Source organism: Pleurodeles waltl, chromosome 2_2 (genome assembly GCF_031143425.1).
Source record: "Pleurodeles waltl isolate 20211129_DDA chromosome 2_2, aPleWal1.hap1.20221129, whole genome shotgun sequence".
NCBI classification, from domain to species: domain Eukaryota; kingdom Metazoa; phylum Chordata; class Amphibia; order Caudata; family Salamandridae; genus Pleurodeles; species Pleurodeles waltl.
This window is the reverse complement of record NC_090439.1, coordinates 717,804,283-717,818,519: the sequence shown is the minus strand read 5'-3', so window position 1 is coordinate 717,818,519 and position 14,237 is coordinate 717,804,283. Positions and strand designations below refer to the sequence as shown.

At 44.3% G+C, this 14,237-nt stretch overlaps 1 protein-coding gene across 2 annotated transcripts in view; it reads right to left on the bottom strand.

The window, feature by feature from the left end:
* CSPP1 (centrosome and spindle pole associated protein 1) overlaps positions 1 to 14,237 on the bottom strand; it is a 976,424-nt gene that overhangs the window by 293,829 nt on the left and 668,358 nt on the right. For both annotated transcript variants that reach the window (XM_069220290.1, XM_069220291.1), the window contains one exon: positions 5,979 to 6,080. In XM_069220290.1, coding sequence (XP_069076391.1) covers positions 5,979 to 6,080 — 102 coding nt within the window. The remainder of the gene's footprint in view (positions 1 to 5,978; positions 6,081 to 14,237) is intronic.

Sequence of the window (14,237 nt, the reverse complement as noted above, 5' to 3'; positions counted from 1 at the left end):
TGGGAAGAACGTGTTCAGTGCCAAGTGAATCACTCACAACTCCAACAAGTTGGTGTAGAGGTCCACTTCCACCAGACACCAGAGTCCCCTAATCTCCACCTCTTCCAGATGACCACCTCAACACAACAACAATGCAAGTATTACAATTATTAGCTCTGGGCGTGGCAGGTAGAAGGTTCTGCCGCTGGTCCAACTGCAGTCACGCAGCCACCACTGCAATGCTTTGCAGTCTCCTTCAACACCTGGTTGTAGTCTGATGGATTGCTTTAGTGCTGAGCCCACTGACATTGTAGATCCACTACAGACCTTGTATGTGGTGCCTGGCATAGTACATATGCAGGGTGGAGGGGGCCAAGAAGTCCAGAAGCCTCAGAGCTTCTTTCACTGAGACCCAGGTCAAGGACTGAATTACTAGGATCATATCCCAAATTACCTGAACTCACTAGAGTGGAGTGATAACGTGAAAAGGGACCATTTCCAGGATGGCTCAGTAGAATGGGGAGCCACTGAAGGACTGAGGTCTGACTTTAGCACACTAATTGAGAAATCTCGCAATGTTAAGAGGATGGCCGTCACCTGAAGGTGGTTTGCAACTATTTGAGGCAAGCCCGCCTTTGAGGAGCCTGTAGTCAGATTATGGGAAGATTGGTATTCCAAATCTCCGAAGATGGACAGTGACCACCACCATCACACTTGTGAACAACCGAGGTGCACTGGGCAGGCTAAATCTGAGCAGGCAGAACTGAAAGTGCTCTTGACCGTCCTGGAACCTGTGACTGCAGGACAGGGATGTGAAAAAATGCATCCAGCAAATCAAGTGCTACCATGCAGTCTCCTAGATCCAGGGCAGACAGTTTGTGGGTCATTGTGAGCATACTGAAGTTGTCCACCCTGAGAAAGAAGTTTAGCGGGCGGAGAGCTAGGATGGGGAGAATGCCTCTGTCCTCCAACTAGAAATTCCAGAATAATGGTGAGCCCCGATCTCTGGTACTGGTACTCCTTCTATTCCTCCCTTATTATAGACACCCTAAACGTCTTGCAGAGTATGGACAAGTGGACCTCTGGGAGGTGTTGCGGTGTGAGAGGCATGTCCAGGGGAAAGGACAAAAAGGATAGGGAATAGCCACACTCTACGATTTGGAGCAACAATTGGTCTGACGTGATGCTCCACTATCTGGGGAGGTTAAAAGTGATCTGACTTCCCACCAGGTTATCATAAGGCTTCAAAAACAAACTAAAGCAGTTTTGCAGGGTGGCTGCAGGGGGCAGATGTTGTGGCCTGGACAGAGTGTTGCCCCTCTGAGCCTGAACGCTGTCGACCAGCTCACCAACCTCTCCCTAAAAAGGGCTGGGAGGCCTGTGGCTGCTGAGGCCAATATTGATGCATGCTGCCTCTTAAAATGTCCCCTGCTAAATCCTTGAAAGGGGCGATGTTGTCTGAGGGGAACTTCTGCGCACGCTCAAAGAACCTAGCCCAAAGAACAAACAGTGGTTTTGCTCTCTTTAAATTCCTTAAGGGAAGAGTCAGCCTTTGCCTCGAAATATTTCAAGCAATCAAACAGCATGTCCATTAGGGGCTGTCGAATGTCCAAAGAAAAGCACCTGGAGTTAATCCAGGCATGTTGCCTAAGCACTGCGCTGGTGCTGACTGCCCTAACCAGGCAGTCTGTTGTTTCCAGGACAGAACAGATGGTGTATTTTGCAAAATCTTGGACAACGAGGATCAGACATTGTGGGGTATGTTTGACATCCTCGGGGCCAGCTAGCAATACATTTGCCATTCTGTCCCACAAGGTATGCAAATATTGTCCCAGGAGGCAAGAGTTGTTGACGAATTGCAAGACTAGCACTGGAGAAAACGCATTTCTCAAAATGTTCCATACATTGATATTCCTTGTCGGGTGGAGTGTTGGAGAAAGAATTGGGGTTCTGGCAGCTGGATGAGACCTGTATGACTAATCTGTCCAAGAATGGATGTTGTCTGGATCCACAGGATGGAGCCTGTACCACCCTTCCATCTGTCTGCTGACTTTGGGCAAGATCCTGGTTTTGCACAGGTGCCCAAAAATATTTCTACTAGGGCCTAATTGAAAGCAAGCAGAGGTTCCTGAGTGGTTCCTAAACTACTGGATCTCGATGTGGAATATACTTGGGATCAGTCCCAGGTGTGGGATAGCGACTTCACCCTCAACCGGGTCCAGGACAACTTCTGTTGCTTCTTTAAGAGTTTGGTATGGTGAGCCTGGCGACGCAGTCTCAAATGGTCTTATGTTTCATTTTAGTACATCACAAGCATCACTTTGTGTTGGGTGGGGACGAGGTGCCACTGGCAGACTTTGAGGTTGTCTATCACTGACATCCATCATTGACAATCACAACATGGTTTAAACCCTGCAATTTTTAGGCCCACACCTTCACACCACAAGAATGTTTCTGGGAAATAGCAATTTTCCTGAGGGAAAGTTCTATCAAGAGACAGTACTTCTATGTCAGAATCTGAGTCAGGCACAGAAAGAAAATAACTGATGTCAATGCACATATGCACTTATAGTGACCTTGATGTCACAGCCAGAACAGACAGGCTTGACGCAGAGCTGCACGATGTCACCTGTTGACGCGGAAGGGAATTCTGCTTGAAGTTTCCCGGTCTAGTCTGGTGCCTGGGGAAATTCACAAGGTTAGGAATTAGGAGTTCTTTCAGAATAAATGATACACTGGGGGTCCTATCTATGGTCAGGAACTGACACCAGAAAAGAGAGCGGACCTAAAAGTAAGGGTCCTCACTAACTGAACTGACATGCTTTTTCACTGAGCCCCTCCCTCACCATGTTGACATCCTAATTATGCATGGTGAACTCCTTCACTCCAAGGTGGTGCTCTTTTAAGAGGAAGAGAGGACTGTTTGTGCCTAATTTTAAAAAAAGAGGACCACATAAAAAATGCGTAGGGGAGAGGACAATACTCAAGTCTTTGTATTACTCTCTCCCTATCAAATGGCAAAAAAACTCCTACTAGAGGGTCTGTTCAATGCAGACTGCTAGTCTGTTTCTTCAACATGTTTGTGCCTCTGTGAAAAGCCATTGAGGTCTTGGGAATATGCCTGTATTGAGAAAACAGCCCCTTTTTGATTCTCTGACACTTGCCTATTGTTTAGCAAGTCAATTGGAAAACTTGTGTTGGAAAACAAGAAAAAGGAGTTAAACTTGGCTTTAGGTATAAGTCCTTTAGGCTGATGTAGGCGCTGCACTGAGCTACCAGGTTATGACCATTGTTTTAGATTGCCCACTTGAGGCGAATCTTGTTGTCAACTGCTCACTGGTCAAGCCAAACGGTTGTTTGGTTCTGCAATCTTTCTTTTCTGGAGTCAGTTCCCTAAATATTGAGAGACCTCAGTGCAACAGCTTTGTGTGACAGGTATTGTGGTGATAAGTGTTTTTCCCATCACACCATTTTTGAGTACCCCCAGGGGATAGAACAAAGCCTGATCTTCCAGTTTCCTTATTTCTAGGGCTAATGGTGTTCAAGTTATTACTGTATTAAACTTTTGAGCAGCCCCACATAATGAACAGGGAAAATACAGGACACCATCTAGCCAAAAAAGAGATAATATCTGTCTAGCAGTAAGATAATTATGTGTCTAATGTAAAGGTTATTCTGATGCTAAATGAGTCTCCCCCAATCTAAAGACTACAACTACACTATTGCAACCAAAGTATCCCAAGACAGTACAAGGTACTGAAGTATTTACTTAACAGAAAATGTTGACCTGCTGATGTTTATCTGAAGTCAGATATTCTACAGAAATTCTCTGAACATAGTGTGTAGCTTTCTGTCTTCAGTTTGCATTCAGAAGCCAATCGTCTATAAATGGCTAATCGAAAATAAACATTTTACTGAGGTGAGGTATAAATCTGGCTACCAGCCACCAATGACAAAACTGGAAGCTGTCCCATTTGGACAAACTTTTGCAAATCGGAAGCTACCCCAAACTGGTTGTTGGTTTCTGCTCAACTGCATCGTGTTCTCAAACATCTGATGCATGGCATTCCAAAACACAAAGAGAAGGGGGGCATCCTTAGCACGCTCCTGCCCCAAAGCAATTCAGGGCTGGTCACAAAAGGCACTATGAGCTTTAGCATACATTGTGACTTATGATGTTGCAGTTATAAAATAGGAGCTACGTAAAAATAAAAATAAACTGTTAAAAGGTTAATTACAGTACTCGCCAAAGAAAGCCTTCATTACTCACCTCCATAAAATATCTCTAGGCATGATATATATAAAAGTTAAATGGCTTCCACTGTTTTATTGCCCTAGCACAGCAGTAGCACTGACTGCTCTGGAGGTATTACACAGCATGTTGTTTTATTTCCCACAGTATCCACATGCATGATCTTATTATCTTTTGGGGTGGAAAAGATTTAGGATAAGAACATTTTCTAGACAATCAATACTTTCAGTAAGTCTAAAGAAGGGTTCTTTCAGAGGAAGAATGGATTCTGTTGTGGAGCGCTGTATTTCCTCCCTTCCATTAGTTTAAACCCTTTTGTCAATGTGAGAGCCAAAACGCTTCCATGTTAGGCCTAATTAGCGTTGCTACAAAAAGAAAATGTCTAGTGGACCTCTACCCATACATAAATGACCATGATAGGTGCAAGTCTAATTATTAACTCAAAGAAGTCAGTTAAATCATTAATCTGGGAGACACTTGAAAGGATCTATAACCAGAAACGCTGGAGAGTGTTTGCTCCATCTGGTTTTAGTGCGTTTTCTTTGACCAAACCCATCCAATAGCATTTAGTTTGAACTTTCTAAAAGGAAGAGGTAAGAAAGGTTAATTTAGATAACTGCTTCTTTAAGTTGTTTTTTAGTTTAACTGAAGTATAAAAAAAAACAGAATGTTTTGGAAATAGATTTTTCTTCAAAAAGCAGTTGAGATAATACTGTTAAGAGTATACAGTGACAGCAAAATATTTTTCACGGCAAAAATGTTTCTTTGTATTGCCTATGACACAATGTGAATGCTAGAAAGTCATGGTGACCACAAGATAGATTTATTCTACAGAATGCAGTGTTTGTTCTTTGGGGCCCAGAGCTCTTCGGGAGAATGCAGATGATGGTAACTTCTGAAAAAAGGTAGTGAATGGATCAGAAAGATGCACTGAATTTACTTATGATTGCAGAAACGAAACGTGTTTTTTAGCTAGTTGGTGGGTGTTTATATAACATGGTTGTAATGTATTATATGTGTAATTTATTACGGCCAAAAATTATTTGCATAAACTGTCACAATATTTTATAGTATAGAATATACTTCTGTAATAGGTAAACCTGAAGGTCTATCTGGTTTAAAAAGTATTGCTTACATGGCATACAGTGAGGCGATGGTGGTGTCAAATTGCAATCAAGTTACTGGGATGTGCTTAAATGTTGCACTGCTTGACGGCTGCTCACAAATATGTTGTAAACTCTATATGAATGCAATTCCAATACAATACAGTACTTTGTGTACCATGCACGGCCAAAGGAACCCACCTAATGACCAAAGCAGCACACATTGTGCTTTTTGGCACAGCAGAACAAAGTACGTTAGCTGTGGCACGCCGTTTCATGGTTTTATTTGTCATTCTGCCCTTTTTATCCCATTGCTGAAAATAACGCTTTGATTGTGGCCGGTGCTATAGTAAACCTTACCAGCAATCGAAGCAGCCCGGAGGAAGCACAGCAGCACTTCAAATTAAATGTGCAAAGTGTACTAATATTCATTTGTTCGGATAGGCTTTATATTTTTTAACCAAGGTACGCAGTAAGATTAGTCACTGTCTTTGCCTGAGAAACATGTTTAATGAGCCAGCATTACTTGGCTGACAGTGAAATCTTGCACCGTAGTGAAGTTTTGTTTGGAATTAACTTACCCATCCTTCAAACATATGCACAGAAATACAAATATATATAATAGTTTAAGAAGGAAAACTTACTTGAGCAGGAGTCGTTAACCTTCTCTCTGCGGTTGGGGGCCTCTGCTGCCTGGCGGAAGGCCTGCTCTGCAGCGTAGGTATCACTGGAGAGGGTTGCCTGGGCTATTTTAAAAAGAAACAAGATTAAAAAAAAAAAAAATAGCATTCTCCTTATGAAAGAGGATTTCTAATCACAACTACTTTTTAAATGCAATAAGAACTTGAAAAACAGTTTAATTTGTAAGTGATAAAGACAAGGCTGGTCATTTGCTTATGTGATGCTAACAATAATCAGTGGGATTTGGGGACCGAATGCTTCACTTCTTTGAGATATTTGTCTATGCAGTGAACGAACAAGTTACTTAACTTCAGTAGCATTCTTTCTGAAGGTTAATCTATGTAATTGCAGGTTCTTCACCTTTAGAATATCCCCAGGAGCTAGACTGGACCCAGCAGGTTATTTAGCATAGCCTTTATGCACGGTAGGTGGGGCTGTGAGGCTCTGACTAGATCCTGCTCCACCCCAGAAGTGACAGCTCTATGCACATGTAAGCCCTACTCAAATGGGCTGGCATCTCTTTCGTGACACTGTCCTTGCCCTCGAACACAAGCTCCAAAACCAATCATTTATGAAGTGCTGATCTCTACTATGGGATCATTTTAGATGGAAAAGGGTACATTTCACAGAACATGGATAGGGGAGGGTGGTACCCGTCCCATTGGACCTGGCTGTCAAGGTACTAATGCTTCAGGAATAAGTGCACTGATGCCCATGTTGCAATCTGACAAATATCCAAGACTGTCATGCCTGCGTCATGGCAGCACAGCCTTGACCCTAGTGGAATGGGCCCTCAATCGTTTGCAGGCTTCTTCTAGGCAGACCTTAATACAGAGGATTATCAACATGGATAAAGTCCTCTTCTGCACTGCCTTGCCATTCTTTGACTCAGAATGACTCAGAGCTAATCGTCCACCGATGGTCTTTGGGATGATTGATTTAAAAGCTCAACACTCTTCTGAGTGCCAAATGATGGAGTTTTTCCTCATCTTTGGAGGAGTGCGGAGGAGCAAAGAAAGTCGGTAGTGTGATGGACTGCCCAACATGAAAGAGACTAACTACCTTCATGAGAATGGCTGCTCTAGCCCTCAGCACCAATTTCTCCACAAAAAAGGTGGTGTAGTGTGGCTGTACATAGAGCTCACTCGTGCAACAACTGAAATTATCACAATGAGAAGACTGTCGTCAGGGTCAGGAAATGAAGAGCACAGCTGTGCAATGGCCAAATTAAGGTCCCACTGCGGCCTAAACAAAGGGTTTAGGAGGAAACATGTGGATAACGCCTTTGAGAAATTGCATTACAACAGGTGATTTGAGTAAGGACAGTTGGTCCAGTAACCGCAAATGGGCAGGAAGGGCTGAGAGATACCCTTTAACTGTGCCCACTGCAAGTCTTTACTGACCAGAAGATAAAACATCTGACAGTCTGGCCTGCAACAGGTCTGTACGATGGGTGCCACGACAAGCCACAAACTTGTCTTAGGTTCCAGTGAAAAGAGCTCTTGTAGAAGAACGTCTGGCTGCAAGGATGAGATCCGCAACTTTGGGAGAGAGACTGAAAATAGTCAACTGCTGCTGCTCAATCTCCAAGGAAGGAGGTGTATATTGCACCAATGGTGTATATCTTCCCAAAGCGGCAGCCTAATCAAAGAACAGATGCTCATTCCCAGAAGTTCTGGGTACAACGCTCTTCTGGTCCAAACCAGAGCCACTACCATGTTTTAGGACCGAACACTCTTGATCTTCTTCAGAACTCAGGTAAGCAGAGGTAGTGGCAGGACGACATACAGAAGTCCTGTGCTCCACTGCAGACAGAATTGGTCTCAGAGAGAGGTGTTTTAGGAGCTCCAGCGTGCAAAAGTGTTGATAATGCAGGTTCTTTGCTGTGGCAAAGAGACCGAGCCAGGGTTACCCCCATTGCTGGAAGATGCACTGAGCCACTTTAGGGTGCAGCTGCCATTCATGTACCTCTAGCACCACCCAGCTGGGTTTGTCTACCCTGGCCAGGGATCTCTGATCTTCAACTCTCCTTGAGGACCTCCCCAACCCAGCAGTGATGAGCCTGCTAACACCGTCAACTGTGGGTGTGGTTGGAATAGGGGTATGCCACTAGTCCAATAGCGCTCCACAAACCACTACTAGTCTCCTCTGACACCTGGATGTAACTAAACAGGTTTCCCTTGGTGCTAGGCCCACTGAGACTTCAGAGACTCCAGGATGCAGGAGCCCAATAGCCTAAGAAGCCTCAAAGCCACCCTGACTGTTACCCAGGACTGAGACTGAAACAATGGGAAGGTAGCAGACGTTGGTGCAGAATTCCTCTAGGACTGCTGGCAAGATCTCTGTCACCATGTCCCATAAGTTCTGGGCACCACACTCTCCTGATCCAAACCAGAGCCACTACCATGTCTTGGGACCGAATGCTCTTGATCTTCTTCAGAACTCAGGACAGCAGAGGTAGTGACAGGAAGGCATACAGAAGGCCTGTGCTCCACTGTAGACAGAATGGGTCTTTGAGAGATTGGGAGTACCCACCTACAAACAGTTGGCGTTGACTGACTGAAGGCTAAGTGTAAGCTGTTGAGAACATCCTCTTCCCAAATGACTCAGTTCTTGTTGACTCTGTCTGGGCAGGTTGCAGGGAAAGAGTTAGCATTACCCTACTAGTAGATATCTGAATGACCAGGCTGTCAGGGGCAAGGACCGGAGAAGAATTTTGCAAAGAAAGCCTATCAAATGAGGAGAAAAAGTAATTCCTTGGGAGGAGCTTATATGCAGCTACAGCTGTTACTTATGAGGTGGAGTGGGGTTGACGCAGAGCTGCACAATGTCACCAATAGCCACGCAGGGGTTAGGTTGAAAAATCTTCTGGGTCCAGTCTGTCGCCTGGAGATATTCTAAAGGTGAGGAATGTGCGGTTAGAAGAATATATCAGAAAAAACTCCTACTTCAGTAAAGCACTATAAAAAATGTGCCAATGAATAGCATGTATTTTGATAGAGACTTCTAACCCCAGATTCCTCAACTAAGAATATTCCCCAAGTGTTAGACTGGATCTGGACAATCTTGAGCAGTACCCTCTGTGTGGTAATAGGTGGCACTGTGTGACCGCATCGGCCATACCTGAAATGATGCTGCAGTGCCCATCTAGCACAGCACAGATTCAGAAAGCTAACTCAGTCTTTTTTTGAACAACATTTTTTTCTTTTTTTTTTTCTTGTTGAACTTTTTTTTTTTACCTTTGCACCCAGAGAACCAGGGTATGTTTCCTGCAAAACCATCAGAATTCAAGTCTTGCGGTATTGTCACAGGCAGATATCTATGCCTAATCCCCACTTCACATGCCTCTAGTTGGGCATGACCCAAAGGCCTGCGCCGGGTGCAAGTCAATGCACCCAAAGGCGATTCAGGTGTGAGGGATGAAGCTCCAGCGGGCACGGCAAAAGAAGGTTTTGCATCATTCCTGTGGAAGATCTTAGGCCCGCTCTTGGAGCTGTTCTCATGGTAGGCCATCCTCCTGCTCCAAGACCTCCTTGACGAAGTATGATAAGTTGAAAAAGCACAAGAAAAAGAAATCAAAGTGCTCTTCGGCCATACCTGTTTGCCCTTGTGCTTTTAGGCACTGCTCCCGCACTCCGCCTGCGGATCCTGCATCACGGTCCGCACTGCTTTACCATAGGTTTCCTGGCGCAGGAGCGACACATGCTGAAGTTAAGAAATTTTATGAGGGCATGCAGGTTGCCTTTGGTCACCGACATCTGGCGCAGCGTCGGGCCAATGAAGTCATGGAGTGCCCCGATGGGATACCATTGGCAAGTTGGTCCCTCAACACCAGACAGGCCCTCTGGATCCATCCCAGGTCCCGAATGACACTGCAGAGAGTGCCTCCCATCCACCCTATCTCCACCTCTTCCTGCGCCACTCTTGGCTCCACTAGATGATGAGACTATCATTATCTCCGATGCCAACCCAGTGGCACTCAACATCAGTGATGGCTCAGTCCAAGCTCTACCAGTCCTTGTACTTTCCAGCCACTGACAGGTCCTACCCCACTGAAGAGGTAGACAAGGAGGCAGTTGTGATCGCCTAAAGGACTCTTATGAAGATAAATGGTACGAGGAGCTGGAAGACACTGATCTCCAGCTACAGAGGTCAAGACAAATGTCTTGACTTGTTTTTTTAACGTTTTGCAAAAAGTATTGCCGGCTAATCCCTTTGCAATACTCTAAATGGACTTTAAATTGGTTCTTACTTACTTCATGTGTTTTTCCTCTGAGGCCTTGCACTGGGGCTCCCTCCATCCCTTGACCATCAAAACGGTTTCCATGGTGGCCATTACATCAGCCAGGAGGGACAGTGAGCTTTGGGCTCTGTCGGTACACCCTCCATACACCAATGTCTTCTGTGACAAACTGGACCTTCTCCAGAAGGTAGTTACCCCTTTCATGCTGGCGAGGGCATTACTCTGCTGCTTTCTACACTCCGCCTCACCTTTCCAAGGAGGAGGAGAGACTTCATCATTTGGAGCCTTTGGAGAGATCTCTCCTTCTATATTGATTGCACCAAAGACCATTGGGTGGACAATCACGTCTTCACTGGGCTCACCAGAGCGAAGAAGTGCAAAGCTGTGCAGAAATGGACTATCTCCTGATGGAGTGTACTTTGCATAAACATTTGCTATGCACTAACGAAGAAGCAAACTCCTGAGGGCTTAGCAAGCTTACTCCAAACAGGGAAAATGCCATGGCTACTGCATTAGCGCGCAATGTAACTGATCTGGACATCTGTCATTGAACAGCCAGGTCTGTCATGATAGGCATTTCACCTGTTCGGTCTACAGGACATTTTGGATTAAGCCAGCTCACAGTCCCAAATCAAGAGGGACATTGCTTGGGTATCTATTCTAAGGTGAGGAATCTAAGATTAGTAGTCCATCTCAGAAGAACAAGTTACTTACCTAGGGAAACATTTTTCCTGGTAGCGACTCCAACATCAGGTTACTCACCAACCCTCCCATCCTACCCACTCTGGGTACTGAGCTCTTTACCAGAAGGATCCTGTTAGATCCTACACACTGGTAAAAACTATAACATTGTTTTTACATAGCTCTGCGTTTTGGTCACGACCCTGGTCAAGAAACTGATATCAGTGTACCAGGGTGCCGCCTATATCAATACCACAACGTCCCTGGAAAAAACCACAGCAGACCCAAATGACACCACCTACCAACATGCAGAGGTACTGCTCAAGGTTTTCCGGATCCAGTCTGATGCCTGGGGAATATTCTAAGGTGATTAATCTGCAGTTAGGTAGAGTCTCTACTAGAAAAAGTGTTACCCAAGTTAAGTAACTCATTCATTAAAGCTTTTAGCTGTATATCATGTCTGGTCAAGCACATTGGAAATAGGAAAATAATAGACACACTGTATGAGCCTGGCACCAAAATCACAGGGTTAAGCCCAATGTCCTTTATTGCCACTGAAGAAACTTAAATCTGAAATGATTCACATTTTTGTATTATTTTTCACTGTCAGACTGGGAATTTCCCAATTTTTTTATTAATAACAGTGAATGATGCTGCACAATACTATCATGTAGCGTTTTAATTTTTTTGGCTGATCAGCCAATTAGTGTAGGTATCATTTAACTTTAACCAAAAGGCAATTTTAGATTCTTTGTAAGTATGAAGATGAAGGCATAGAGAATCAGCATTTCTGTGAAGGAGGCTGGCTTGTAAAAGAATTAAAGAACAATTCATTTTTAAACATACACTTAAAGTTAAGTAGTTCCTTTGTCCCTAGGACTGGATCCTTCATAGATCGGCATGATTTTTAACAGATTATGAAGCCCTTATAAAATTAGCTGAAAAGGAGGAGATAGAAATGATTCTACATCTGATGAGATTTCCAAGTGCTGCTTGATAAATGTGTATATCTGAATCTGCATCTCATGTCAAGCTTAGCTGTACGTTGACATAGTGTTGTTATCCCACAATCACAATGCTAAAGATCTCTTGTAGACAGATTATCATAAAAGGCCCAGAATGCTCTTTTAGAGAGGGCTTGCTAACAACGTTTTAGAGGGAGCTACAGAACCTTAAATAGTCACTTACCTGCTAGGTATGCATCTCTTGCCCTTTGCTAGTGTTTCCATGTGGCAAAAAAGTTGAATTGAAAGCCATCTGTACTGTTCAAATAAGTTCATATCATTGTCCCTCCAGTGTCACTAACAGGAATAATTCTGATTGAAGCAGAGGAGAAATTTGGACAAACCGTGGCAATAAGATTGTGGAAAACGTACAGCCCCCCTTGAACATCAATGGCTGACAATGACGTATTGGAGTCAGAGCTGTTAGGTGAAGAAACAGGATACCACCTAGCTGAGCAGTTGGAGGGTGCAAGTCTCATATGGCCTGCCTCCAGAATTGTTTAAGCATCTTTCTAGCAAGGTGGTGGAACACCTTTAAGCAATGTATGCAAAAGAAAGACCTTGAAAGTTGACAGCCATATGGTTTACAGAGGGTGACACTTGTATTAATATATAAAGAAGGGAATCCCAATTAAAGGTGCATGTTTAACCAGCCAATACACCTAATCACTCTAGAGGTGAAGATCTTGGCCTATTTAACACTGTAGAGGACTCTTTCAAATACTTGGAGTTTATGTGACTAGAGTTGAAAGGGAATTCCAGCAACATAACCTGCCTCCCTCCTTATTTTTCCCATTTGTTGATGTGCAATTTGCAAGAGCTGAATTTTGAAGTGATAATTTCTCTGTGTTGAGGTAATTGCAAGAATCTGCAACTAGAATATATCTCTACCAGATAAATCATTACCGAAGGTAAGCAACTTGTACATCTGATAGAGATTTCTAGTTGCAGATTACTTACTTTAGAATAGATACCCAAGCAATGCTATCCTCGGAAGTGGGCTGCAAACCAAGATCATACTAGAACGTTCTGCAGGACCGAACGACCAAAGTAGCCTCCCCAATGGATCTGACTGTCCAGGAAGTAATGTTTAGTAAACATGAGCAGGGATGCCCACGTAGCTGTCTGGCAGATATCCAGGACAGGAACCACGTGTGCTAATGCAGTGGAAGCAGCAGTTGCTCTGGTGGAATGAGCATGCAAGCTCTCAGGGGGTTGCTTCTTACCTAAAGCATAGCACATCTTGAAGCAAAGAAGTACCCATCGAGAGATGGTACATTTTTGCACCGCCTTCCCTTTCTTCGCACCCACATATCCAACAAAGAGTTGATCGTACACTCGGAAATCTTTAGTCTGATTTAGATAGAACACCAATGGTCTTTTTCTGTCCAGACGGTCAAGTCTCTCCTCCTCATAAGAAGGATGTGGATGTGCGTAAAAAGTAGGCAAGGTGATGGATTTGCCTACACGAAAGGCAACAACTTTCGGAAGGAAGGAAGCTTTAGTGCGCAACACTACTTTGTCAGGGGGTACAGACAAGTAAGGGGCTTGGAAGAAATAACTTGAAGCTCACTCACTCTGCGAGCAGAAGTGATGGCAACAAGAAAGTCTTGAAAGTGAAGAGCCATAAAGGGCAAATGTGCATTGACTCAAAGGGAGTACACATTAAGTAAGGACAACATTGATGTCCCACTGAGGCATGATAAATGGAGTGGGAGGAAATAAATGGGTGAGACCTTTAAGGAATCAATTGACAATAGGAGACTTAAAGAGCGAGGGCTGATCAGGTAACTAAGAAAGGCGGAAAGAGCCAATAAATACCCTTTAAGGGTGCCCCAAAGCAGAGCCCTGCTGGGCTAAAGAAGGAATGAACAAAAAAATCTCAGAAAGAGGAGCAGAGAGGGGATCAACAGATTTGTTGGTACACCATGCCACAAATTTATGCCAACGACAGGCATATAACGTTTTGGTGGAGGGACGCCTGGCTGCCAAGATAATGTCACAGACTTCGGGTGGAAGGTCAAAAGCCGTCAACTGCTGCCACTCAATCTCCATGCATGAAGGCGGAGATTGGACAGATTCTAGTGGAGAACCGCCCCCTGCTGCTGCGACAGAAGATCCTCCTGAAGAGGCAGTTTGAGTGGAGGATAGGTGACCATGCTCAATAGCTGGATACCATACTCTCCATGCCTAATCTGGAGCCACCAAAATAATTTGGGCTTGGTCGTTCCTATCTTCTTGAGAACTCTGGGCAGAAGTGGTGTAGGCGGAAAGGAGGCCGGAGTTTCACTCAA